The sequence below is a fragment of the Salmo trutta genome, chromosome 27, assembly GCF_901001165.1.
Source record: "Salmo trutta chromosome 27, fSalTru1.1, whole genome shotgun sequence".
Taxonomy (NCBI): Eukaryota; Metazoa; Chordata; class Actinopteri; order Salmoniformes; family Salmonidae; genus Salmo; species Salmo trutta.
This window is the reverse complement of record NC_042983.1, coordinates 16,288,404-16,316,325: the sequence shown is the minus strand read 5'-3', so window position 1 is coordinate 16,316,325 and position 27,922 is coordinate 16,288,404. Positions and strand designations below refer to the sequence as shown.

Genomic DNA, 27,922 nt, shown 5'->3' with positions numbered 1-27,922 from the left:
CAGGTAGATGAAGACAGCGGTCTTTTATCGATGGCGGTTATGATATCGTTTAGGACCTTGAGCGTGGTTGATGTCCACCCTTGACCAACTCGGAAACCAGATTGCATAGTGGAGAAGGTACGGTGGGATTCGAAATGGTCTGTGATCTGTTTGTTAACTTGGCTTTCGAAGATTTTAGAAAGGCAGGGCAGGATGGATAGTCTACAACAGTTTTGGTCTAGAGTGTCTCCCCCTTTGAAGAGGGGGAGACATTGTTGTAAAGCATTGGATACAACAAAATACCTAGAAACTTCAGGTTGAATGGCAGTGACATGGTCTTTACCTCCTCTCCTTTTTGTCAGTGGGCTTGTTGATGTCTCTGAAGATGTTGGACAGTATCCCATCAGTCCAGTCACGGGTGACAGGGTCCAGAATGCCGTACACCTCAATGACACTCATGGCTTTAGGGTTCAGGCAGTAAAGCTTGGTCACCAAGCCTAACCTGTAGGCATGAAAACAACCACAATGAGGGCTACTATTCCTTGAACACTTTGAGAAGCAAGGCTGTTGTGATACCAGCTGTCACAATGGTCTGAGAGGCACTGACCTGGTCTGGGCCTGGCACAGAGTGCTGATGACCACTGACTTGCCTCCACCTGTGGGGCCCACCACCATAGTGGTGTGTCTCGTCATCATGGTCTCATACATCTGCACCACCTTGTCCACCTGAACACCACAGACACTCAGCATTAGAAACAGGGACTTATCAACATCTTCACTTTCATGTGTAGAAATAATAATTTGTCATTCAATGCGGATGGACATTTTCACAAAGTTGCCTATGCCCTGAGATTTAAAGTTGAGACAGAGAAGGGTAGCCAGGGCACCTGGTTAGACAGGATGAGGTATTTGTTCTCCATCAGGGTCTGCTCCACAGCATCATTGAAGCTGGGGTAGCACACACGGGGGCAGTCAAGCCCCGGGAACAGGTCTGAGATCAGCCCCAGGAACAGAGGCACATCCTCAAACACAAACTTAGGCAGGTTCATGTCCCGCAGGGCACGCATCAACACCACATCCTGAGAGAGAAAAAGGGAGAGAGGGTGAGGAGTAGGTGAGGAAGGAGAACAGGAGAGAGAATGAAAAAAGACAGAGGGATAGAGAAAGAGAGTGATTGTCAAAGATGTCTTCAAGGGCAATGAAATAACCCCCCCCAAAACTTTCAGAAAATCATAAATGCTCTCTTTGTCTCCTTACTGTACGTACAACACATAGGAATAGTATCACAGTGGACTTTGCATAATTTCACAGGTCTTTACCTCATTGAGGTCTGGTGAGCCTCTCTTCAGTTCTCCAGCCATCACTAACACAGATTTCAGAGCCCGCAGGCCAAAGTCATAGTGGAACTGCTTAGACAGCTGCTCCCTGGCCAGCTTGTACAGCACCGTCATCTTCTTTGCCAGAATCTACATTCAAAGGAAGATGACTAACTGAGTGAGTGTGCGTCTAACAATGTCAGACAACACTTATCTATAATATTGCGTGTGTGTGTGTGTGTGTGTGTTGATGAGAGGATGTGCTGCTCACCTTAGCCAAGAGGAATCCCTCTGAGAAGAGCATGATCTCACAGATCATCTGCAGGTCAGGGACGATGACCACCACAGGTCTGAACAGGGCTTTGACTGACTCAGGCAGCTCTGTGCGTCCAGCGTAGCCAGGGTTCATAGTAATGAAGATGCCCATGCGGTCATCCATGCTGATCTCCTGACCCTCAAACTGACACCCACAACACAGAGGGTACAGAGTTAAAACTGTCCTGCGTCAATGTCACCAACAGTCTTGAGGGAAAACATCCTAAAACTGTTATTACCTTGCTATAATGTTCTGTATCTATCTTTTGTGATTACCTACTCAAATTGCACGGTTTTAGTATCACCCTCTCCCAATCCAGAACTGTCCAGGCAGTCTCCAGACATCTAAGAGATGACTGTGTGTCATAATAACTTACATGGAACCTCTTGAGGTGCAGGATGAGAGCGTTGCGTATGGTCTGGATCTGGGAGGAGATGACAGACAACACAGAGGCATCGATGCGGTTGAACTCATCAAAGCAGCCCCAGGCACCACACTGGGCCAGGCCAGACAAGATCTTCCCCACAGCCTGGACACAGAGGAGGGGGAAGACAGAGGAGAGGAGAAGCATGATAAATTAATACATGAGGTAAATAAAGAAACTATTCATGTGGACTACAATAGAGGAAATAATGCTTTCATTTTGGCATGAGGGGCGTCACCATGTAGTCCATGCCCTCTCCACAGTTGGTGACCACACACAGGAGGCCCAGAGCCTTGGCCAGGTCCTTGGTGGACTCTGTCTTCCCCGTTCCAGCCGGCCCCGCGGGGGCTCCACCCAGGTACATGGACAGGGCCTGAGGCAGGCACAAACACAGTGGTAGTTACAGTTAGACAAAATCATTCACCTCCATCATTCAACAGTGTATAAATACAGACTGACAAAGCTTTCTGAGGTTCAGGTATTGTACTTGTGTGAGGGTGAGGTAGATGCGGTCAGTCAGCGGGGTGATGACCAGACGACCATTCAGTCCCATGTACTCATAACCGTAGGAGAAAGCAGCGCTACACTGGCGCACAAACAGATCATCGGGCTCCCGGTCCCAGTAGAACCTCAGCTGGCTCTCCCACTCAAACTCACGGGCGTCCATTATACTGCATGAGAGAGAAATTAGGAGAAACATCATCTAGTTTTCATCTGAAGTCATATGTCACTACATGCAGTACAGTAAGTGTAATAACAAAGCACTATGTTGTTCCCTACCTGTCCCGGACAAAGTTGTCCACAATGTCCCTGGCATGGACGTCGATGATGAGGACAGTGTTGATCTTGCTTCGGTCGTTCTTCTTCATGGGCTGAGTGATGCGTGTCACCAGCTCGTCTATTTGCTGGTGCATCTTCTTGGCGTAGTTCTTCAGCGCTTGCTTGTCTCCCTTCTTCACCTTCTGGAAGACGTCCTCCACCTCCCAGGTCCACCACACCTGGTTCCCAGCCAGCACCACCATCCCCTGGTACAGCAACATCCAGTCAATCCTGAGGAAAACACACACTATGGACTGGTGCTGCTGAATATTTCACTGGCATCTTACACACAGACAAAGTTTTACTTTGAAGACAGGAGTAGATCCGTGTGTTTCTGAAACACACTAACCTGCCCCTGTCTTCACAGTAGCGGAAGATGGCTTCCTTGGTGATGAGTCTGTTGGTCCTCCTCATCTCCAGCAGTACTCCAGTCATCCAGTCCTCCACCCGGCCCTCGGCTGGCACCGGCCGCTTCAGGTCCATCACCTCTCCCTCCGCAGACACCAGGGCCCCAGCCACCGTCTCCCCGTTACCCCCCACGTCAAACCGCAGAGACGCTATGTTGTCATACATCTGGGTGGGAGGAAAAAGGGAGAGTAAAGGCAACATTAACTCCACACACGTTAGGAACCAACTTTTACCAGAGGAAAAGAGCAGGTCTACAAGCACCTGTGCTTAAAATCGTGAGCAAGAAAAGCCACAAAGATGACTACACCTTGATCACCTGAAGAGAACCATCTCTGGCCTGTAGCGACATACTACAGTACCTTTATTATGTGCTCCTGGACGCAGACAGGGTCGCTGCTACCCAGGATGCTGAGCAGCTCGTCGTCGGAGATGAAGAAGAAGCGAGGGAAGGCGTTACGTTTGGAGTCCAGGTAGTCATTGAGACTCTTCTGGCAGCGCTCCAAACCATCACTCAGACTCTGCAGGTCAGTCAGCCGGTTGGGCACCAGACAGCACCTCTTAATTCCCGGGTCCTTCACTGTATCTGTCATAATCTAGAGTAGACCATGCAAGCACACAAAACTAGGTAAGACAATCCCGTCTAAAAGCATTACGTGTTGTTTAATTATGTTCTAAAAGAAGTGGGAGTCAAGTCAATCACCTTTTTGAACATTTTGTCAATGTTGTCAAATTTCTTGGCTTCCTCAGGTAACTGAGAGCGGATATCCCCTCCAATGAAGATGCTCTCTAGGTACATCCACTTCCGCTGCACCAACATCCAAACCTTAGGAGATGCCATATAATTTCAGCACAGATCCTATATGGGTGGTTACCATTATACTCAACTGTGGTTTCAAAGGACAATGAGCTTGTGATGAGAGTTGTACGCAACAGTATTTTAACTCTTCCATGAACTAGGACCCAAAGGGCACTGGCTGTGTCCCAAAGGGCACCCTATTCCCTACATAGTGCACTATAGGCCCTGGTAAAAAGTAGTGCACTATATAGGGAATAAGGTGCTATTTGGGACACACATTGACTGACCTCTATGACTTCGCTGATGAGGGACAGGCTCTTCTCCCACTGTTGTACGGTGGCCAGGAAGGGCCCTACGAAGCGGCTGCCTGCCATACTCTGAAGGTTCATGGCGTTGTCATCCAGGTTCTGCAGAATCTCGTCCACCACCCCCAGGATAGAGCCACGTTCCTGGGTGCCTTTGAAGTAGCGCTGCACACTAAACTTCATATTCTCCCAGGTCTCCACCACCTCCTTCACTCCCTGTACACACACACACACACACACACACACACATGCCCATTATCTAAATGTAAATGACATATAAACTCAATGTTTAGTTATTGATACTGACCATACAATGTTGAACACACCGCAAAGAGAATTGTACAATTTCAGCTTTGTGCGATGAAATAAAAGTCCTAAAGGGGTTGCTTGCCTTCTCAATGCTGAGCTCTTTGACAGCTGAGGTGACAATCTCACCGATGACATTGCCATACTTGTTCAGCTCCATGGCGAACATGTTCTCTAGAGTGAAGGTGTCTGGATTCATCTCAAAGCTGGTGTTAGTCCTCTGCATCAGCTCCCTCCAGTGTCTGAGGGGGGATCAAGGACAAACAAACATTCACATACTCTATGCATAAATAAATACATTAAAACCACATTCACTTAATTTGTTTCTAGTTTTTTCAGGAGGTATTTTGTTGGCCTTCATTTATGTGCTCTGACACATGGAGTTGCATGGCAAATGGTCCAGGAACACAAGGAAAGCACAAAGGACAATGCTCAAAGACTAGTTAGCCCTTCCCCCTCTGAGGGGCCAAAATGTATCTCTCTGTTACAGTATCCAGAGGACTGACTATTGAATGAGTGACAGAATAATACTACATTATCCATGTTTGGTATCAATCTGAAACGTGTTCACTGAGGATAACTCTGATGCTATCTATATGGATGATGATCTCTGTGGTTACTTGTATCTGTACAGGGTGAACTCTAAATTACTCTACTATGTAAACGTTTTGTCTTCTCAGGAATTCTGTCTTATTTATATTGGTCTCATCCCCCACACACGCCTTTAAATGCTGTGACACACTGTGGAGATTGGCCATGGGAGTGTTTACGTTACTGTAAACTGTTATCGTTTGATTGGTCAATGGTGGTTGGTTTTAGGTTGAAATGTACACTTTCAGATGTTATAAATGGAATTAAATGCCTTTGTTCTCGCTCTTCTCCTGTATCCAGTCCATGGAGGAAGGTTGTATGATCAATTCTCATTTCCTAGGCTTGTAGGCCTCTGGCCTAATAGGCATCTCTTTGTTCATGCTTTGTCTTATAATTTAACCTTAGGCTCTACAGTATATGCCTAGAAGTATGCTTTGTAATGCTTGTTAATGTTTTATAACTTAAGCTTTATGCCTTGTATGTGAATCCATTCATTGTACAATGTTAATTAAATATCTGCCTTTGATATAGACAATTCTCAGACCAATTCTTGCGAGTCAATGTCAACTCATTGCCTAATGCTTGCATGTATATTTTAATTATCTTTATGGAATCAGATAAACATTTTAATTGACTAATTGCCTAGTCTTATTATGAGTCTGTGATGTGTATATATAATATACTGTATATACACATATCAAATATTACGTCCCACTACAGTCATTGTCACGGCTGTCGTAGGAAGAAGAGGACCAAGGTGCAGCGTGTGTGTCGTTCCACATTTTCTTTATACTGTTAAACTATGCAATACATAAATAAACTGAAAGACAAAAACAACAAACCGTGACGCAGAGGTGAAACATACACAACTCAAAATGAATCTCCCACAAAACCCAGGTGGAAAAACCCCTACTTAAGTATGATCTCCAATTAGAGACGAGGACCAGCTGCCTCTAATTGGAGATCATCCTAAACAAAACCAACATAGAAATACAAAACTAGAACATGAACATAGAAATACAAAACATAGAAAAACACCCCGTCACACCCTGACCTACTCTACCATAGACAATAACATCTTACTATGGTCAGGACATGACAGTCATGTGATTGTTATAGGGCCTGTGTGTTGATATCAGGTTCTGTAACCTAAACATCCTACTCTCTAAGTCCACATCCATAGGTGATTAGGCGTACCTGTCTCTGAGGGCCTCGTTCTTCAGGTCCAAAAGGAGAGGCAGGGACTCTTTGAACTCCTTCATGCGTCCCTCTAGGAAGAAGGACACAGGCAGGGCCCGCACATCTTTAGGCAGCTTCCTCAGACTCTTAATGAAGCTTTCAACGCCCTCCTGCAGCAGCTGGATGTTCAGGTTCACCCACAGAGTCTGGGACCACTCCGTCTTAGCTGCCTGAAAGACACAGATAAGGCCACACACATAAAGGCAATGCACACAGAACTCTAGAAAACATTGGGTCCATACTTGCAAACATAAGCACGCATTTAAAGTTAAACAGGTTCTTACGCACAAAATGCATATCAGCCAATTAAAATAGTTGATTTATTAGCATATGACCGAACGTTAAATTGTAGCTTGTCCCATCAGACAACATGGTACAAGTTAGCCCTATGCTAACTTCACCAGGTGGAAGTGATTACATCCTAGCACAACTTCCGCTTCAGCCTATCAAATATCTTAGATTTTCTATCCACCAACCAATGGCATTTATTGAAATAGGTCAACCCTGGCCACTTGAAGGATTTGTTAAACCGACAAATTCAAGGTTTACTTGTTCCATTGGTCGGTAACAAAATGTTGTGTGCCAATATTGCACTGATGCATTCTTGACTAAGCTACTAGCTACTACTAACGTTAGACAACATTTTCCTGTTTTCGCATATATGACAATTTCACTCACACCCATGTGCTTTTATGGGGTTAGGTTGTAAATAACAGGGTAAAAAATTACGGACAACTATAAAGAGCTCAAACCAAGTTTATTCACCCAAAGGGTCAGACAGCTGAACAGACAAAGACATGTTCCCACCAGCACAAATATATATATATACTCCAATTTAGGTGAACTCCTCCTTCCCTCTAAACATTACATCTTTATTGCTAGGCAGGAAGTTAAGTGACGTGGTTAATAAACTGTTCCTTCTCCCTCACTGTGACCTGACCTCAACCCCCATTCCTCACTAATCCACAGCTCTCCACCCTTATCAGTGACCACAACGATGTGATTGCCTTTCCCTCACACAGTAACATTCCAATCCCCTGGCTCATATCCAACCTTAATGGACTCCACCATATACGTTCCTCCTACAGATAACCATTAACTTCTGGTGTAACAACCATACTGTGGCCCTTCTCCTTGCCATAGGATACCTGATGTTTAACAATATTTCAAGTTTAGAAGTCAGAACCCATCAATGGAAAAAAAGATAAGAGGTCCTTACAAGAAAGCTTATTATACATCGTAAAAAAACAGAGCCTTATAGATTTGTCAAATCGCAGTTCTCATCACTTCTAGGTGGAACCCACTACCAAAGTGGTTTACTCGAAATTGATAGTGCTTCTTAGAGCCCACCTCGCATGAAGCTTTTTTGTTGAGGAAAAATCTGTTCAATGTTGGTCCTTGATGCTCGATTCAAAAGGCATGGGATAAAGGGGGTTATTATAATAGTGCATAAACTATAAAACATTGTAGGCCTGCATGTAAGTGTAGCATACATGAGAACATACTAATGACAGCGTGTCAAGTGTGACCAGTGTCTTACTACATTAAGAGTTGATTTAAGATGCAAGGAGGATAACAAGAGTGCAAACTTTTTCTACTGTAGTTCCACTTTGGATCATCCTTCTCTAGTGAAATAACACTTAAGACAAAGCAGATGATTATAAAAATGCATGTAAAATGTTGGCCTACTTTTAGGCGTACACGTCCATGTAAGATATCCTATGCAATCAGATTTTTAGGCAACAGCAGTGTGTTTGTGTGCAAGGCTGAAATTGAATGAATGTCCCTTTTCAACACACTAACCCACAGGTGTCAAACTCATTCCACGGAGTGCCGAGTGTCTGCGAGTTTTCGCTCCACCCTTGTACTTGATTGATGAATTAAGGTCACTAATTAGTAAGGAACAACTGAAAGGATAAACCAAAAACCTGCAGACACTCAGCCCACAGTGGAATGAGTTTGACACCCTTGCACGCACTAACCCAATAGGCTACATATAAATCTCTATTTCAAAAGGGGAGGGGGGGACTAACGTGAGATTCGAACTCTTGCCAAAATACGCGACAATTACATGGACTAGGAACTTTACACAGACAGCAATTTGACCAGTCAGTCAAAGACACGTGATAGCCTAGTTGCTTTGATCAGAACGTGCTGTTGGACTGAGGAATGTTAAAGATGCTTCCATGAACAAGTGTTGGAACATGTCCAAATACATCTAGGATTTTAATTGGCTGCAGAAGATGTGCCACGATGTAACCATGCCACCTGGTGAGGTTAGAAAAGAACTAACATGTGGCATGTTGCCTGATGGGACCAGCTACTATAGAGTACCACAGTATGAGTCATAATACCCATAAAACCTAGAGGTCAAACAGGGAAATGGTTCCAATCGTTTTTCCACCATTCATTTTTCCCAAAGGGGATTTTAGAAACACTTAAAATTAGGGCTGTGTTTTGTGTAGGCTTACCCTGACGTGACGTTTTGATAATCGTGTAAATCACAAGGTGACTTTTATCAATATTTCGTCTTTATTTCCACTGTGGGGCTCTATATGACTTTCTGTCACATGCAAGTAAATCAACCATTTTAATTGGCTGATACACATTTTGTGCATGAGAACCTGTTTAACTTGAAATGCTTGCTTATGTTTGTAAGTTTGGCCCCATTAAGTTTTCTACTACACAAACACACTCTGTACTCAACCCACAAACTCTTACCTTCTGAGACTTGTAGATCTCGTAGATCTGTCGCAGGCCCTTCATCTCCTTCTGTACGTTTTGCAGCTCTGTGTACATGGTGATTGGCAGGTCAAAGAGCTTCTCTGCATTGGCCAACTCTTGACGTCCCGCCTCAATTTTGGCCAGTTCTGTCTCATAGGTCCCCATCACTGTCACTCCTACACAGAAAATGTGAAAAGTGATGAGGCAGTGATGAGTCAGTTAGGACAGTCTGATGGGAAGGGGGTCAACACTTACCTTTCTCCAGGTTGTCTCCCACAGCTCCAGGTCCATGCATGTTGAAGCTCTCTGCAAAGATGGTCAGCTCCTGCTTATACGTCTCAATCTGCTCCTTAGTAATCTGTGAGACAGGGGAGAGGGGATGTACATTTTGGGATGAGGATCATAATGATAGATATAGGTGAGACTGTGATGGTAAAGTTAGTGTTTGTCGAGGCGTCATGGCGTCTGTCTCACCTCAGTGAAGGTCTTCTTGACCCGTCCTAGGCTGTGGTCCACCAGTCTGGATTCTTCAAACAGATCACTCCACAGGCGGCCGATACTAGCCGACAACTGCAGCTCCTCCTCCGTGGCCTGCAACACACACAGGGATCCACACTCAAACAGGGGACAGCAACACAATAAACTCAAAAGGGAAAACTATACGGACTTACACTCAACAGACAAATAACGAAGAGACAATATACAGATACTCGAGTAATGTATGTTCCTCACCTCTACTTTGTACATGCCCAGTGTCCTGTATCTCTCCTGGATGTCAGTGAACCTCATCTCCACAGCCAGAGACATGTCCCTGATGTTTGAGATGGTGCCCAGGACAAACTTCAGGTCCTCCAGGGTGTTTGGGCTCCTCTTCAGGTTCTCAGACAGTTGCTATTCAACAATACAATCATACACAAACATGAGGAGTTGCTTAGCAAGGAATAGAGTTGAAGAGTATAGCAGCAATTCATAGTATGATGCATTTCTTTTTTATTTAACCTTTATTTTATCAGGGCGTCATACTGAGACCAAGGTCTCTTTTACCGATGAGCCCTTAATTACAGAAATTACAGAAAATATACACATCAAAATGTAAATACAGTGCTGTGAAAAAGTATTTGCCCCCTTTCAGATGTTCTCTATTTTTGCAAATTTTTAATACTGAATGTTATCAGATCTTCAACCAAAACCTAATATTAGATAAATGGAACCTGAGTTGAATTTGTATTTATTTTTATGGATACTTACTTTATTTATTTAAAAGTTATATAACTCCCAATTGCCCTGTGTGAAAAAGTAATTGCCCCCTTACACTCAATAACTGGTTGTGCCACCTTTAGTTGCAATGACTGCAACCAAATGCTTCCTGCAGATATTGATCAGTCTCATATTGCTGTGGAGGAATTTTGGCCCACTCTTGCATGCAGAACTGCCTTAACTCAGCAACATTTGTTGGTTTTCAAGCAGGAACTGCTCGTTTCAAGTCCTGACACAACATCTCAATTGGGATTAGGTCTGGACTTTCACTAGGCCATTCCAAAACGTTTTTTTGTTGTTGTTGCTTTTTAGACATTTTCATGTGGACTTGATTGTGTGTTTTGGATCATTGTCTTGCTGCATGACCCAGCTGTGCTTCAGCTTCAGCTCACAGACAGATGGCCTGACATTTTCCTGTAGAATTCTCTGATACAGAGCACAATTCATGGTTCCTTCTATTAAGACAAGTTCTCCAGGTCCAGAGGCAGCAAAGCATCCTCAAACCATCACACTACCACTACCATGCTTGACCGTTGGTATAAGGTTCTTACTGTTGAATGCAGTGTTTGGTTTTCGCCAGGAATAATGGGACCCATGTCGTCCAAAAAGTTATACTTTTGACTCATCTGTCCATAGAACATTCTTCCAAGAGTCTTGATGATCATCCAGATGCTTCCAGGCCATCCGTCAGTGAGCTGAAGCGCAGCTGGGTCATGCAGCAAGACAATGATCCAAAAAACACAATCAAGTCTACATGAAAATGGTTAAAAAGCAACACATTTGAAGTTTTGGAATGGCCTAGTCAGAGTTCAGACCTAATCCCAATTGGGATGTTGTGGCAGGACTTGAAATGAGCAGTTCATGCATGAAAACCAACAAATGTCGCTGAGTTAAAGCAGTTCTGCATGCAAGAGTGGGCCAAAATTCCTCCACAGCACAATGTGAGACTGGTCAACAACTACAGGAAGCATCTGGTTGCAGTCATTGCAGCTAAAGGTGGCACAACCAAGGGGGAAATTACCTTTTCACACAGGGGAATTGGGTGTTGCATAACTTTGTTAATTAAATAAATAAAATAAGTATCACGAAAATGTGTTATTCGTAAACTCAGGTTCCCTTCATCTAATTTTAGGTTTTAGTTAAAGATCCGATTAACATTCAGTATAAAATTTAAAAAAAAAATAGAGTAAGGGGGCAAATACTTTTTCACGGCACCATAGAAAATGCAAGCAGAAAGAAAATCAAAGTCATAAAAAACACATTCATCAGTAATAAGGTCCTCAATCAGCTTTCTGAATTGCCCTAGAGGCACCAAAGCATCCAATCTAAGAACATTTTGAAGATTTCTTGCACCTTTTTTGTGGAACAAACTAAAAGCTGATTTACCTAACTCGGTAGAGACCAAAAGTTTTTTCAGTTAGCCATCCCTGAGACCGGGTGTGCTAACTCACAAGTCAAAAGTTTAGTAATGATGTTAAGTACAGTGGGAGTTTTTGTAAAAGGGCTTTATAAATGAAAACATAGCAATGTTTCAACCTACGTGACATCAAAGAGAGATCCAACCAACTTTCTGGTAGTGATGAGTAATACCGTAAAAAAGCGCAGTGCGCTATGATAAACTGCATCTAACAGCTATAATGAAGTGGCAGCTGCGTTCATATACAGTAGAGGATGTCGCCATAGTCTAGGACCGATAGGAATGTTGAATGAATAATAAGTATGCAGTACCAGTAGCTCATCCCGCAGGTTGAACAGGTCCTCTCGGGCTGACTCGTTGAGCAGTCTGCCCAAAGAGTTGACCCAGGCCTGGGCGTTCTCCTGCACTGTGCGGGCCAGAGGCTCCAGGTTTAGCCTCATGATGTGCTCATCCTTCACCAGCGGCTGCAGTGCCACCTCTACGCTGACCCGGGCATAGAACTGCAGCTTCTCGTCATACATGACATAGGAGGGCCTCTTTGCAGCAAACTTCTCCATGACAATGGCCTTGTCCAGCTTCCAGAGGGGCCGGTAGCGCTTCCAGCGATTGAGGTAGCGTCCCACGGCGCTGAGGAGGCGTTGGATATTCTGGGAGATGGCCATGGCCCTTTCATTGACCTGGGGGTGCTGACACACCTCGCTGTAGAAACTGAACACCACCGACTCATCCTCTCCATCAACACGCTGAGGAGGACACTCTATACAGGTGCCATGCATCCAGCGCACAAACCGCTAGTGGGGGAAGAGAGTCACACCAGTCATACACTACACAGGGAAGTCTTCTTATACGTTGGTAAACAGGTATGGGGGAAGGGTGTTGTGTCCTACCTTGGTGCTCTCTACAGTGTCTCTGACACACTGCATGATGAGCTTGTACACCTCGCTGTTTTTGGGGTGCAGCACAATCTCAGGGGCAGATAAGATGGTTTCAATTTGGAAAAGTGGGGTGTTGCCCATCATGGCCATGTTAAAAGTCTGGATGTTCCTACAAGAGAGAACAGAGATAATGCACTGTTATGTCCACACCTTTCATCTCAAATCATGAAACATTACCAATTTTTCCATAGCTTACAATAAATACCACAATATGTATTTGCCTGTACTTAAAGCCACCTGGAAAGAGGTATGCTAAATGTCCCACCTGAGCACCATCTTGGTGAGGGAGTCGAAGACCTTGCGTTCCCAGTAGGTGTAGTACTGGCCCATACGCTTGGCTTTGCCACTGTTGGTCTGCATGATCAGACTCTCCATCTTGGTGAGCAGGGGGCCAATGGCTGTGTACTTCCTACTCAACAGATTCAAATCCTTCGCCCTCTCTCGCTCGATCAGCTCACAGAACTCTTTCACTCCTAAAACCACAGTTACAGTGAGGGAGGGCTAAAACACAGAAAATGCCAGTTTATCAGACTCTCGTTCCCACTTGATGTGATATTTTAGCTTACCCAATGTCATTCTAAATAGTATTGACATTCTGTTTACCTGGAAGGTCATCTGATTTGTCTGGGGCTGGAAATTTGAATAAGTTGGCTGTCTCAATGGACTGCAGCTTGGCATCAATGTCCCTCTCATTCTTCTGAATTTGATTGACGAGCGACTCAAACTTAGACGCAGCCTGGGTGCCTCGGTTGATGAACTCAGAGATGCCTTAAACCAGATAGGACAGATACCTCTGAGTATTGTGACATGTACTCACATTGGGGAACGAAAAACAATGACCACTTCAAATGGACTTTTATTTCATTATATCAGAGCAGAGGATATGTACCCAGGGCGTTCCAGTTGAGCCTCTTGTATCCTGAGCGCATCACTCTCCTCAGCTCCTGGATCTGCTCAGCCAGTAGGAAGAACTCTGCATCGTTCAGACAGTCCATCAGAGAGTGGTAGCGGTTCACCAGGTTCTTCAACCCATCCACATATCTAGTAGAACAGTATTAAAGCAGGTTAGGACAACTGTGATGAGTACACCAACTGGTTTAGCTGTTTCCATCTGTTGCCACTCAGTGTTGGTTGTGTGGAAATATCACCTGAGGAATTTGTCCTCCTGCAGAGCCACATTACGGGCCAGCTCAGGCACAGAGTAGCCCAATTGTTCCAAGTACTTGGTCTCTGAAATGATCTCCTTCAGCTCCGGGGCAAAATTCATCATGTAACACACCCCCCTCTCCATGTCACGCTCAGTTGCTGGGCCAGTCTGAGAAAGAAAGAAAGTATGCAGAGATGAGAAAACGTAAGGGACATATGACCCAAGAGACAACGTAAAGGGACTTTTTACAGGATGTTTACAGGATAGACTTGTTCATAAAAGCCTTGCTGGTGAGGAAAGGTGTATTTCATCCTAGGCCCAGCTGCCCAGTGGTGTGTTACTATGTACCATGTCTAGAGGGGGCTGTTCTCCGGTGACGACCCCTGAGCTGTTGACCATGACCAGCAGGGTCCTCTTCATCAGCAGGGGCAGGCTTTGTTCCGTCTCGTCACGCCAGCGCTCATACTTCTTCTGCTCATACTCCTTCATACGGATCCCCACTTCCAGGTACTTGGCCTTGGCCTAAGGAGGAGAAGAAGATGGGGCTGTAAAAAACCTGTTTCAGACAAAGGTTTTTATCCCAAATGGCACCCTATTTCCTATGTAGTGCATTACTTTTGACCAGGGAATAGGTTTCCATTTGGGAGACATACATGTGATGTACAGCATTTACTCTGATTAGTTATTTAGTTGCTCAGTGCTCTCACCGCTTTGCCCGGCTCACTCTCCAGCATATCTGTGACCTCCAGGAAGCGGATGATGGTGTGTTTGATGTGGTGGAAGAGAGAACGCTCCCAGTAGATGGCTCCAGCCACCGGGGGTTGGTTCTTATTCAGAGGAGGGTTGTCCTTGCACTTTACAAATATCCCGTTGATTATGTCCACCTATCCCACAACACACGACAGTGACCAAGCTTTCCTAAAGCTCACACCATTACCATGACTCCATCCAGATGCCACATTGTGTATACAAATTATATGATTTGAGTGCGAGTACCTTTTGAACTCTACAAATTATATAAAAAATATACGATTATATATTATGAGCCTGGAGCATATGTCAAGACCAATCCAATCAACACATTTGTGTTATTTTCTGTTGTTTTGATGTCCGTTTCCTAAGGTACCTCTTTGCAGTATTGGGCCAGGATATCGTTGAACTTCATCATCATCTGGTTGTTGATGGCCTCTCTGGAGCGGATGTGTTTGAACTTCAGAAGCATGTCGAAGGCTGCCGACGCAGAGCGCAGCGTCTTGAAGGACTGGTCAATGAAGTTGATGGCCTCTCCTTCGATAGCCTGGGTAGACAGACAAGGTGAGAGGAGTGAATCATGGCTTGGTGATGAATGAATGAATGAATGTGGATTCCAAAATTTCTACCAGGATGTCCTGCTGCTCCCACCTGAACCTTGGCCTTGAAGTCCTGCATGACCATCTTCCAACTGCCCATCTTGCGGATGTTGAAGGGGTCGAAGCTGAGCTCCTCGATGGGCACCACCAGGCTGTCTACCCAGCGCAGCACATCGTCAATACGCTTAGGATCCCCCGTCACTGCCTTCAGCTCTGGACCAAAGATGTTATAGAACTCCTCCAAGATCTGCAAAAGTATGTTCCTATTGTGTTTAGCCAGAAGTGAATGCCTTACAATTGGTTTTCATAAATTGTTGAGCATTCATAGAACGCATGGGAAAACAGGGTGTGGGTTAGTCATTGAATCAATAAAGGATATGCATGTGATCGGTCTGTTTAAGGTTAGATTGAGAGGATGTTGAGGTGTTTGTCACTCAGGCAGGTTGAACTGACCTGCAGGATGATGTACAGGTCCTGGCAGATGGAGGTCATATAGTCGGTCTTCTCAAACAGCTTTTTGCGGTCAAACTCCCAGCGTGGGTCTCTACCTGATGTTTCAATCCTGGCCCGCACCTCAAAGTAACAAGCCTTCCACTGGTCCAGCACCTGCTTTCCATCCTGAGCTTTGGCCTTCGCTACCTCCCTCTTGTCTCTGTCCATTACAAAGAATATAAGAATCAAGCCAAGACAGCGACATACAGTACATGTCATTGTAAAGAGAGGATGAGAAAACATGACTTTTGTATAAACACTTTTAGGGTTATGGATTACAGTTAGGATTCCAAAACTAAGTGTGGAGTTACAGTTGAAGTCATGAAAAGAGGTAAGAGGGCAGGGTCAACTCACTTGAAGAGCATGCGGACATTGACGACGCGAGCCACACGCTCAGACAGCTCCCAGGCAATGCGCTCCATGAGAGGCACCATGCGTTCGTCCTTGTTGTAGTGGCTGGAGATTATCCACACCATGCGCAGGCCGTTCATCATCAGAGGGATGGTGTCCAGGATCACACCAAAGTCTGCCCCCGTGGCCAGGTTCTGGAATACACAAGAAAAATGATAAGTTGGGGCATGGAGAAGAGCTTACAATTTGGCCTCCGGGATATAAGGACGACATATCAAAATAACTTATTCCATCTTTCAGCAGCAGAATAGTCAGACCTACATCTTTCAATAATACATAGAATGTTTCTGCCATAATGTGAGGTTTGGGGAGAACAGGGTCTCTTCCTCAGGACTATGAGCCCACCTTGAAGTGTCTCTCCAGTGTGCTGAGGAAGCGTACATTCTCCACAGACTCCACGTGGAGCTTGCTGAGCTCGGTCACGGTCAGGTCCAGGTTCTGGACAGTGACCGGGTCAGCTTTGGTCATCACCTCCAGGATCTTCTTCACCACAGGCAGTTTGAGCTGCTCACTCAGAGCACTCAGAATGGCTGTTCGCTCCCGCCAGAAATCTATCTCTGCCATGGGACCTGGCACCTGGGAATAGGAATGAGTGTAAAACAACGAGAAATAGTAGTAACCAGACATTTTTACTTAAAAAAACAACAACAATTATACTCATTTATTTTCATTTTGAATCATAAAAGGTCTGCATACATCAAATGTATGCACCCAGTAGCCTATTCCCTGTCTCTCACCTGTGGTTTCTTCTTCTGCTGCTCCTCAATGACAATGGTGATCTGAGTCTGCCAGTTCATCACACACTGCTCCAGGTTTTCCACCACCTCTGGAGTGGCCAGCAGCGTTTCCACCTCTGGCTCCAGGTCCAACTCAGGGATGTGCAGCTTAATCTCACCTGAAATGGAGAGGCCACGGCATTATCATTTACCACGTAAACCTTCAGATACAGTTTAAAACACCAGAGAAAACGGCACACTTGTTACATGACGCATGCATTCACACACACCATGCGTACAGAGAGCATGGTAGCTGCTGAACTAATTCCTGACCCTGTTGATGGTTGGGTCCTGTCTGGGAGGAGGAACTATTTGATGGTATGATATACAAACACAGACACACACACACCTTCCAGCTGCTGGAGAGTCCTGTCGATGTGACCCAGGAATTTGTGAGTGCTGTTAAGTAACTCATCACGAATCATAAGTACCCCACGAGACTCCACAGGCCTCTCATCCTTGTCCCCCTTCCCATCACCAGTTTCCTCCTTATCCTGGGAGGCAGCTGCCCCCTGCTGGTAGCCTCCATCAGTCAGCTTCAGCTGGTTGACAGACAGCATTGGAATGTACACCTGGAATCACCAAGAAACAGTAGGGTAACGATGGCTTGAGACTTAAAAGGCTGATCTGAAACAACTAAGAACAGAACGCAGTGAGCTTTAATGGGCCACTTGCAAAGAAGAGTGCATATTCCACATGAGTCATAAACATGAATATCCTATCTAACTTGTTCATCAAGTTTGAAGATTTTGTCTCAAGTAGAGTGTGAATCCCTTGTCTATTACACACATGGTTGAGCATGTCCTTCAGCATCAGTAGGGAGTGTCCATTCAGCATGCCAATCTCCAACAGTTTGGGCATCAGATTGTTGGCCTCGTTCACGTCAATGGGCTCAATGATGGTTTCTAAAAACAGAAGAAAAAATATACAAATGAAACATTAAAAAGGGTTGTCTTGAATGCTTTCTCTGTGACAAATTAGGGACACACGAATAATAACACCATGAGTAGACCGGTCTTCTTTTGGCTCCCTTCTCTCACCCACCTTTAGTGTTCCTGAGAAAGTAGAGGATGTTGGATTTCATGAACCTCTCTGGGACATGATTTACTGCTACATGAAGCTCCATGTGGTACACGACTCGAATCTCAATCCTCTGTGACAAGAACACAAAATCAGACAGATTTCAATCAACTAATATGACCTTCACTTCATGTCCAATACACAGATCATATTATTTGACCAGATTCCAGATTATTGTTATAGCCTGGCCCTCAAAAACAATGGACTACTATTAAGTGCTATTTATATTATAACACCTTGAATCATGTTTGAAAGGGAGGCTGTAGTCCCACACAGAGGGTAAATCTTACAGTGAGGGGAGGCTCATCTTCTGAGTCAGAGGTGCCCTCAGTTTCGTGGGCCTGGGAGTCATCTGCAGGGTGTGTAGACTCTGTCTTTGGGGCTTCTGACATACGTGAGGCCTCTGAATCTCTCCCCTTTTTCTTTTCTGTGGCCATACAGAAACAAGTGTCAACATATGCAATGGCAGTAAAAGTTTGTATCCAATAATAGGAGGACATAGGATAGGTCTACTGTATGTATTATGTGTACCACTACACCACAACCAGTCACATTGTATCTAAGCAGATACTACACTAGTAGTACTGACTATCTCCAGGGGACTTGTCTCTCTCAGAAGCAGGTGTGTCACAGGAGGGTTTGGATGACTCTGCCAGGCTGCCTTCATCCTCATTCTCAGGTAGTTCCGAGGGTTCTTCATTCAGAAAACAGAGGTAGAAAGTATTTTAATGTTACACATAATAGTAATTACTAGCTGAACAACTGAAAACATTGTTTGCTGTCACAGTCACTCTTAGTCATGTAGCTAGGTTTAAATCAGAAACCTCTGTTGTTGGTTAGCAAACGTAGCTAACGTAGCTAGCTAGGCTGCCTGGGTCTGCTTTGCTAGCAGAAGTATCACAGGCCTTTTCTCATTTGGGCAAAAGTCCATCTTCTCAGAGATTCTGGGTTGGAGCCCAGGCTCTGCCGCAGTCGGCTGCGACCGGGAGGCCCATGGGGCGGCGCACAATTGGCCCAGCGTCGTCCGGGTTAGGGAGGGTTTGGCCGGCAGGGATATCCTTGTCTTATCGCGCACTAGCGACTCCTGTGGCAGGCCGGGCGCAGTGCACGCTGACCAGGTCACTGGGTGTATGGTGTTTCCTCCAACACATTGGTGCGGCTGGCTTCTGGGTTGGATGTGCGTTGTATCAAGAAGCAGTGCGGCTAGGTTGGGTTGTGTTTCGGAGGACGCATGGCTCTCGCATGGACCATCGCCTCTCCCGAGTCCGTACGGGAGTTGCAGCGATGAGATAAGACAGTAACTACTACCAATTGGATACCACGAAATTGGGGAGAAAAAGGGGGTAAAATAATATAATAAAAAAATATATATATATTTTTTAAAGTCCATCTTCTACCCTCTCTCCTCCGTGACCCGGAAACCGATAAGTGGCAGAGGAGATGTCAATTAGTTAGTAGGCGAACAGAAGAGTGTATCCTACCAAAGACTTGAAATCTGCCACACCGTATTTGCCATGTCTTTAACCAAAGCCTAAAGGAGTGTGTGCGTCCACAGGCGTGGAAGGAAGCTAAAGTAATTGCACTACCTAAATATAGTTAAGCACCCTTTGCTGGATCTAACAGCCGCCCAATCAGTTTGCTGCCTGTTCTTAGTAAACTGACGGAGAGAATTGTGTTTGAACAAATACAATGCTCTTTTTTAAGAACAAGTTAACTACTGACTTTCAGCATGCATATAGGGAAGGGCACTCGATTTGTACTGCACTGACTCAAATGATTGGCTAAAATAAATGGATAATAAGATGGTAGTTGGAGCTGTATTGTTAGATTTCAGTGCAGCCTCTGATGTTCTTGATCATAATTTGTTTTTGAAAAAACGAACTTGTTATGGCTTTACATCACCTGCTATCACATGGTTGGAGAGTTACTTATCCAATAGAACTCAGAGAGTAATATTCAATGGAAGCTTCTCTAACATCAGATATGTACAGTTTGGTATCCCTCAGGACAGTTGCCTTGGGCCGTTACGCTTCTGTATTTTTACAAATGATTTGCCACTTGTCTTACAAGAAGCTAAAATGACTATGTATGCTGATGATTGCACACTACACATCAGCACCTACAGCCGGTGAGCGCACTGAGACTCTTAGCAAGGTGTTACAGTCAGTGTCAGAAGGGTAATTAACAATAAACTGGACTTAAATACATCTAAAACCAAAAGCATTGTATTTGGTTCAAAGCATTCTCTTAGACCTAAACTTCAACTGGATTTGTGCATAAAAACAGAAGCTGAACTCCTAGGAGTAACACTGGATGGTCAGTTATCACGGTCAAGTCATATTGGCAAAGTTGTTGTGAAGATGGGGAGAGGTATGTCTGTTATAAAAAGCTATTCTGCGTTTATGACACAAAGATCAACTGTACTAGTTGTTCAGGCTTTGATCTTGTCCCATCTTGATTACTGTCTGGTTATATGGTCAGGTGCAGCAAAGAAAGACCTAGCAAAGCTGCAGCTGGCTCAAAACAAAGCAGCCCACCTTGCCCTTAACTGCACACACAGAACTAACATCAACAACACACATGATAGTTTTCACTGTTGAGGAGAAATATACTACTTCTCTTCTAGTCTTTTTAAGAAGCTTGCATGTATTAAAAATGCCGAACCACTTGTATAATCTATTTGCATACACTTCAAACAGACATACAGTGGCAAGAAAAAGTATGTGAACCATTTGGAATTACCTGGAGTTCTGCATAAATTTTACATAAAATTTGATCTGATCTTCATCTAAGTCACAACAATAGACAAACTCAGTGTGCTTAAACTAATAACACACACATTATTGCATTTTTCTTGTCTATATTGAATACATCATTTAAATGGAAAAAGTATGTGAACCCCTAGGCTAATGACTTTTCCAAAAGCTAATTGGAGTCAGGAGTCAACTAACTTGGAGTCGAATCAATGAGACGAGATTGGAGATTTTGGTTAGAGCTGCCCTGACCCATAAAAAAACTCACAAAATTTTAGTTTGTTATTCACAGAAGCATTACCTGATGTGAACCATGCCTCGAATAAAAGAGAACTCAGATTAAGAATTGTTGCCTTGCATAAAGCTGGAAAGGGTTACAAAAGTATCTCTAAAAATACATTTGAAAATTTCAGCACTGTTGCTACTCTCCCTAGGAGTGGCTGTCCTGCAAAGATGACTGCAAGCGCAGAATGCTCAATGAGGTTAAGAAGAATCCTAGAGTGTCAGCTATAGACTTACAGAAATCTCTGGAAGATGCTAACATCTCTGTCGACGAGTCTACAATACGTAAAACACTAAACAAGAATGGTGTTCATGGGAGGACACCACAGAAGAAGCCACTGCTGTCCAAAAAAAACCTTGCTGCATGTCTGAAGTTCGCAAAAGAGCACCTGGATGTTCCACAGCGCTTCTGGCAAAATATTCTGTGGACAGATTAAACTAAAATTCAGTTGTTTGCAAGGAACACACAACACTATGTTTGGAGAAAAAAAGGCACAGCACACCAACATCAAAACCTCATCCCAACTGTAAAGTATGGTGGAGGGAGCATCATGATTTGGGGCTGATTTGCTGCCTCAGGGCCTGGACAGCTTGCTATCATCAACGGAAAAATGAATTCCCAAGTTTATCAAGACATTTTGCAGGAGAATTTAAGGCTATCTGTCCGCCAATTGAAGCTCAACAGAAGTTAGGTGATGCAACAGGACGACAACCCAACAGATCAGCACTCCAATTCTGAGACGCTTGTGAATACAGCCACAGAACTAACCTACTCATAATGGTGTAGAGGTTGAGGCCATCTTTTGTTTACATGCACGAATGCACGCATACATCAGTTGCATAAAAGTTTCATACAGTACCCTACAAAGTGTCATACAAAAGTATTTGCTGGGTGAGCACTGCACACACACTGTAAAAAAAACAAGTAGTTGTTTCTATTTTATTATTATTATTAAGTCATTTCCACAGCCCTTTTTTAGTTTACGCAACTTTTCAGGCTTAGTGTTGCCTGAACCCCAAAACATTGTTGGCCCAAACTTAAGCAAAAATTCAGTCAACTTAAAATGAAGTGTTTGATCAACTTGTCTCATATGTTCATTCAACTATAAATTAGTATTTGGGCATCTTAACTAAAAAATGCTGTTCAACTGGTTACACACACACACAAACAGTGCTTTTAAAACTTCTTAGGGCTAGGCCCCTATTTTCTCCACTTCCTGTCTGAATGACGTGCCCAAAGTAAACTGCCTGTAGCTCAGGCCCTGAAGCCAGGATATGCATATAACTGGTACCATTCGAAAGAAAACACTTTGAAGTTTGGAGAAATGTTAAAATAATGCAGGAGAATATAACACAATAGATATGGAAGGAGAAAACCAAAGAAAAACCAACCAACTTTTTTTTTTGAGCTCCCTGGATGCAATTCCTATGGCTTCAACAGGATGTCAGCAGTCTATGTTCAAGGTTTCAGGCTTGTAATTTCAAAAACGAATAAGAAATATCAGTTTTAGCAGAAGGACACAGTCTAGGGAAATTTGTGTTTGCGACACAATGAAGACACAACACACCTGCTAAAATCGGTTTCCTATTGAACATACTTCTTTCCGTAAGAAATATGATAGTTCGATTACATTTTAGGGTATCTGAGGAGTAAATAGAAACATATTTTGACTTGTTGAAACAAAGTTTAGGGGAAGATTTTTGGATTCCTTTCTCTGCATGTTGAAAGAGTGGATTACTCAAATCGATGGTGCCAGCTAAATGGACTTTTTGGGATATAAAGAAGGAATTTATCTAACAAAACGACATTACATGTTATAGCTGGGACCCTTTGGATGACAAATCAGAGGAAGATTTTCAGTTAATATTTAAGTTAATATTTAATCGTTATTTGTGAATGTATGAAACCTGTGCCGGTGGAAAAAATATTTTGATGTGGGGCGCCGTCCTCAAACAATCGCATGGAATGTTTTCGCTGTAAAAGCTACTGTAAATCGGACAGTGCAGTTAGATTAACAATAATTTAAGCTTTCAGCTGATATAAGACACTTATATGCACATAAATGTTTAAAATCCATAATATTTATGATTATTTATTTGAATTGCACGCACTCCAGTTTTACCGGAAGTAGTCCCGCTAGCGGGATTCCTATCCATACAATGTTTTCAACTTACATACACTACATGGCCAAAAGTATGTGGACACCTGCTCGTCAAACATCTCATTACAAAATCATGGGCATTAATATGGGGTTGTTCCCCCATTCGCTGCTATAACAGCCTCCACCCTTCTGGGAAGGCTTTCCACTAGATGTTGGAACATTGCTGTGGGACTTGCTTCCATTCAGCCACAAGAGCATTAATGAGGTCGGGCACTGACGTTAGACGATTAGGCCTGGCTCACAGTCTGCATTCCAATTCATCCCAAAGGTGTTCGATGAGGTTGAGGCCAGGGCTCTGTGCAGGCCAGTCAAGTTCTTCCACACCAATCTCGACAAACCATTTCTGTATGGACCTCGCTATGTGCACGGGGGAATTGTCATGCAGAAACAGGAAAGGGTCTTTCCCAAACTAGTGCCACAAAGTTGGAAGCACAGAATCGTCTAGAATGTCATTGTATGATGTAGCATTAAGATTTCAGTTCACTGGGACTAAGGGGCCTAGCCCAAATCATGAAAAACAGCCCCAGACCATTATTCCTCCTCCACCAAACTTTACAGTTGGCACTATGTATTCAGGCAGGTAGCATCCACCAAACCCAGATTCGTCCGTTGGACTGTCAGATGGTGAAGCGTAATTCATCACTCCTGAGAACGCGTTTCAACTGCTCCTGAGTCCAATGGCGGTGAGGTTTACACCACTCCAGCAGACGCGTGGCATTGCGCATGGTGATCTTAGGCTTGTGTGCAGCTACTCGGCCATGGAAACCCATTTCATGAAGCGCTGACTAACAGTTCTTGTGCTGACGTTGCTTCCGGATGCAATTTGGAACTCGGTAGTGTCATGACTCTCTCCTGGGTGAGGATCAAAGGTGCCAGATCAGCTTGGCAAATGGCTGACAGATAGCCAGACCCCCCTCTCTCCCACAGGAGAGGAGAGAGTTGGGCCGGTTTTGACACCTTAACCTGTTATGGCTAGGGGGCAGTATTTTCACGGCCGGATAAAAAACATACCCGATTTTATCTGATTATTACTCCTGCCCAGAAACTAGAATATGCATACAATTATTGGCTTTGGATAGAAAACACCCTAAAGTTTCTAAAACTGTTTGAATGGTGTCTGTGAGTATAACAGAACTCATATGGCAGGCAAAAACCTGAGAAGATTCCAAACAGGAAGTACCCTCTCTGACCATTCCTTGAGCTTCTTGGCTCTGTTTAAAGAAAATGTAGGATCTTTGCTGTAACGTGACACTTCCTACGGCTCCCACTTCCTACGGCTCTCAGAACCCGGGAAAAAGCTGAATGATGTAATTCCAGCCGCTGGCTGAAAAACTTTAGCGCGTTTGGATGGTGGTCGATCAGAGGGCCATCAGACTGAGGCTCGTGCACGAGGGGATCCCATGCTTTTACTTTCTCTCTCTCTGTACTAAAAAAACGATTTCCCGGTCGGAATATTATCGCTTTGGCATAAAAATGTATTTTAAACAGTGGTTGACATGCTTCAAAGTACGGTAATGGAATATTTAGAATTTTTTAGTCACGAAATGCGTCGTGCTCGTCACCCTTCTTTACCATTCGGATAGTGTCTTGAACGCACGAACAAAACAGAGGATATTTGAACATAACTATGGATTATTTTGAACCAAACCAACATTTGTTATTGAAGTAGAAGTCCTGGGAGTGCATTCTGACGAAGAACAGCAAAGGTAATCCAATTTTTCTTATAGTAAATCTGAGTTTGGTGGGTGTCAAAATAGCTAGCCCGTAATGGCGAGCTATCTACTCAGAATATTGCAAAATGTGCTTTTGCCGAAAAGCTATTTTAAAATCGGACATAGCGATTGCATAAAGGAGTTCTGTATCTATAATTCTTAAAATAATTGTTATGTTTTTTTGTGAACGTTTATCGTGAGTAATTTAGTAAATTCACCGGAAGTTTGCGGTGGGTATGCTAGTTCTGAACGTCACATGTTAATGTAAAAAGCTGGTTTTTGATATAAATATGAACTTGATTGAACAAAACATGCATGTATTGTATAACATAATGTACTAGGAGTGTCATCTGATGAAGATCATCAAAGGTTAGTGCTGCATTTAGCTGTGGTTTGGGTTTATGTGACATTATATGCTAGCTTGAAAAATGGGTGTCTGATTATTTCTGGCTGGGTACTCTGCTGACATAATCTAATGTTTTGCTTTCGTTGTAAAGCCTTTTTGAAATCGGACAGTGTGGTTAGATTAACGAGAGTCTTGTCTTTAAAATGGTGTAAAATAGTAATATGTTTGAGAAATTGAAGTAATAGCATTTCTAAGGTATTTGAATATCGCGCCACGGGATTCCACTGGCTGTTGAGTAGGTGGGACGATTTCGTCCCACATACCCTAGAGAGGTTAACACCCGGTCATAAATTGTATGCCGCAAAAGGGTCTTTCCTGCAGTATTGGAGAGAAATGTGCTTTGTGTAGAGAGAGACTTTTGCCGCCAAAATGTTTTTGTCCAGAAAGTGAAAATGGGAGCAATATTTACAAGATAGGAATGTTAAGAATGGTCCGTGGGGATCTAAAGAATAATCCTGTCATATTGCTTCTCATTTTGTGATGCCATTAAAAACTGTATAATTTAAATACTGTAACTTAGGAAGGAAATACAATCTATCTGTCAAGTTTACATCTAAATGTTGTATAAAATATATGATTAAGTATGAGAGTATTTTTGAAAAGATAGAAATTTGATTTTAGTCTTCTAATGAGATAATGGTTTTTCATGTCTGTTGCACATTAACTAAGCCACGCCCCGAATGAGGTCAGAAGAGCGTGTCAGTGTGATGAAACTGCCTTTCCGACCAGAGTGCTTAAAAGAAAGGACTCTCTAAGAATTAACATATCAGACCAGACAGCGTGGAGCAGTGGCTACACGGCTGAAAATGGTGAGACCAAAAGACGTGAGACCGTGGTCCACACGTTGAAATGGTTAGAAATGCTGAAGCTCTCAACCTCAACACTAGATGAGAAGATAACCTCACCTAGGAGACCCAGCAGATAGACGGTGTTTGCCGGATGTTACGAATGGTTAAAGACTAGACCAGAAAGCGTGGAGCGGTGGCTATACGTTGAAATGGTTAAAAACTCTGAAACTCTCAACACGAGTGAAGAAGATAAAGACTAGACCAGAACATTTGACAGTCTGCAGCTGTGCATGTAAAGGGATCTAGAACTTGACTATCTACCCGAGAAAGTAAGGAGACTCCCATCTCAGACAACCGTTGGTAAATCTGAAGTATCTGTCCTAACAAACACTTCACTACCAGAGAAGCTCTACAAATAAGAAGCACTTTCTGACCTCTGGTGGACAACCAGAGCCTTACATCGAGCCACTCCCCATAGACGGATCGATTGGTTTCAACAGAGATACGACAGAGAAAGACATCTACGAGTAAATATATACATTGCATTTCTTATCCGAATGAGCGGTGGTTCATGTGCAAAGTATTACTATTCCTTTGAGCGTAGGTTCCAAATGTATCCAAGTGTTATCTCCCTTTGTCTCTCCTCTCTTTACATACCCCTCCCTCTCCATATGTGTAACAAGCCGTCATATCTTGTCAGTCCACTAGGGACTTTTATCTCATGTAAGTGTGTATGTGTATTCTGTGTTATTTAGTTAGTTAGTTAGTAAATAAATTATATCAATTTGTGTAGTACTAAATATTCAGAAAGGCTGGGGTTCTTGCGGAACCAAGGATTATGCGACGTTCAGAATGAGACTGATATGAGGTAATGATTAATAAGTGACTGTTATCGATAAATAATTTATATATATATATATATATATATATCTTCGAGTTTAATTCGGGATGCCCCAAATTCACAATTAGTTAATTGTTACATGATTAATTTAATCGGGTAACAATTAAACATAGTTGATTCGATAAATAACAGTAATCAAATGAATGATAGTCACGACAGTAGTGAATGTTGCAACCGAGGACATACAATTTTTACGCGCTACAAGCTTCAGCACTCGCCAGTCTTCACAGCTGAGTTGTTGTTGCTCCTAGATGTTTCCACTTCATAATAACAGCACTTATAGTTGACCGGGGCAGCTCTGGCAGGGCAGAAATTTCACGAACTGACTTTTTGGAAAGGTGGCATCCTATGACAGTGCCATGTTGAAAGTCACTGAGCTGTCATTCTACTGCCAATGTTTGTCTATGGAGATTTCATGGCTTTTTGCTCGATTTTATACACCTTGTGTCTAAAATAGTCTAACGCACTAATTTGAAGCGGTGTCCACATACTTTTGTGTATATATAGTGTATTTGACACACATCGACATAAACTACCGCACCACCAGAGGACCAGAGACGCCCAGGAAACATATCAAACTCCCTCCCAGGAACCAGTCCCAACACCCAGTGTGGCCCAGGAACCTGTCCCAACACCCACTGTGGCCAAGGAACCTGTCCCAACAGCCACTGTCGCTAAGCAAGAGACCAGGCCTTACTGGAAGTGTGGGATGAATAAGACTAACCAGGTGAGAACCAGAGAGGCACTGATTCAGCCCCCAGCTGTAAGACTGGCTCAGGACCCACCCAGGAACTGCTCCCACGTTTGGTTCAGGAAACTGACCATCCAGGT

At 43.6% G+C, this 27,922-nt stretch overlaps 1 protein-coding gene across 1 annotated transcript in view; it reads right to left on the bottom strand.

Moving 5' to 3' along the window:
• dnah10 (dynein axonemal heavy chain 10) overlaps positions 1 to 27,922 on the bottom strand; it is a 58,478-nt gene that overhangs the window by 28,854 nt on the left and 1,702 nt on the right. Inside the window, exons 2-39 of the mRNA XM_029716903.1 lie at positions 18,677 to 18,781; positions 18,378 to 18,514; positions 18,052 to 18,160; positions 17,797 to 17,912; positions 17,357 to 17,579; positions 16,969 to 17,126; positions 16,577 to 16,807; positions 16,175 to 16,365; positions 15,782 to 15,980; positions 15,381 to 15,575; positions 15,106 to 15,276; positions 14,687 to 14,863; positions 14,328 to 14,501; positions 13,981 to 14,147; positions 13,722 to 13,873; positions 13,436 to 13,600; positions 13,098 to 13,305; positions 12,785 to 12,941; positions 12,209 to 12,688; positions 9,956 to 10,114; positions 9,698 to 9,814; positions 9,479 to 9,581; positions 9,221 to 9,399; positions 6,458 to 6,669; positions 4,755 to 4,911; positions 4,346 to 4,579; positions 3,963 to 4,085; positions 3,622 to 3,855; positions 3,204 to 3,427; positions 2,816 to 3,085; positions 2,523 to 2,706; positions 2,274 to 2,408; positions 1,988 to 2,140; positions 1,567 to 1,755; positions 1,299 to 1,445; positions 867 to 1,058; positions 587 to 705; positions 323 to 481 (exon numbers count right to left, since the gene is read on the bottom strand). Of these exons, the coding sequence (XP_029572763.1) occupies positions 323 to 481; positions 587 to 705; positions 867 to 1,058; positions 1,299 to 1,445; positions 1,567 to 1,755; positions 1,988 to 2,140; positions 2,274 to 2,408; positions 2,523 to 2,706; positions 2,816 to 3,085; positions 3,204 to 3,427; positions 3,622 to 3,855; positions 3,963 to 4,085; positions 4,346 to 4,579; positions 4,755 to 4,911; positions 6,458 to 6,669; positions 9,221 to 9,399; positions 9,479 to 9,581; positions 9,698 to 9,814; positions 9,956 to 10,114; positions 12,209 to 12,688; positions 12,785 to 12,941; positions 13,098 to 13,305; positions 13,436 to 13,600; positions 13,722 to 13,873; positions 13,981 to 14,147; positions 14,328 to 14,501; positions 14,687 to 14,863; positions 15,106 to 15,276; positions 15,381 to 15,575; positions 15,782 to 15,980; positions 16,175 to 16,365; positions 16,577 to 16,807; positions 16,969 to 17,126; positions 17,357 to 17,579; positions 17,797 to 17,912; positions 18,052 to 18,160; positions 18,378 to 18,514; positions 18,677 to 18,781 (6,805 nt within the window). The remainder of the gene's footprint in view (positions 1 to 322; positions 482 to 586; positions 706 to 866; positions 1,059 to 1,298; positions 1,446 to 1,566; positions 1,756 to 1,987; positions 2,141 to 2,273; positions 2,409 to 2,522; positions 2,707 to 2,815; positions 3,086 to 3,203; positions 3,428 to 3,621; positions 3,856 to 3,962; positions 4,086 to 4,345; positions 4,580 to 4,754; positions 4,912 to 6,457; positions 6,670 to 9,220; positions 9,400 to 9,478; positions 9,582 to 9,697; positions 9,815 to 9,955; positions 10,115 to 12,208; positions 12,689 to 12,784; positions 12,942 to 13,097; positions 13,306 to 13,435; positions 13,601 to 13,721; positions 13,874 to 13,980; positions 14,148 to 14,327; positions 14,502 to 14,686; positions 14,864 to 15,105; positions 15,277 to 15,380; positions 15,576 to 15,781; positions 15,981 to 16,174; positions 16,366 to 16,576; positions 16,808 to 16,968; positions 17,127 to 17,356; positions 17,580 to 17,796; positions 17,913 to 18,051; positions 18,161 to 18,377; positions 18,515 to 18,676; positions 18,782 to 27,922) is intronic.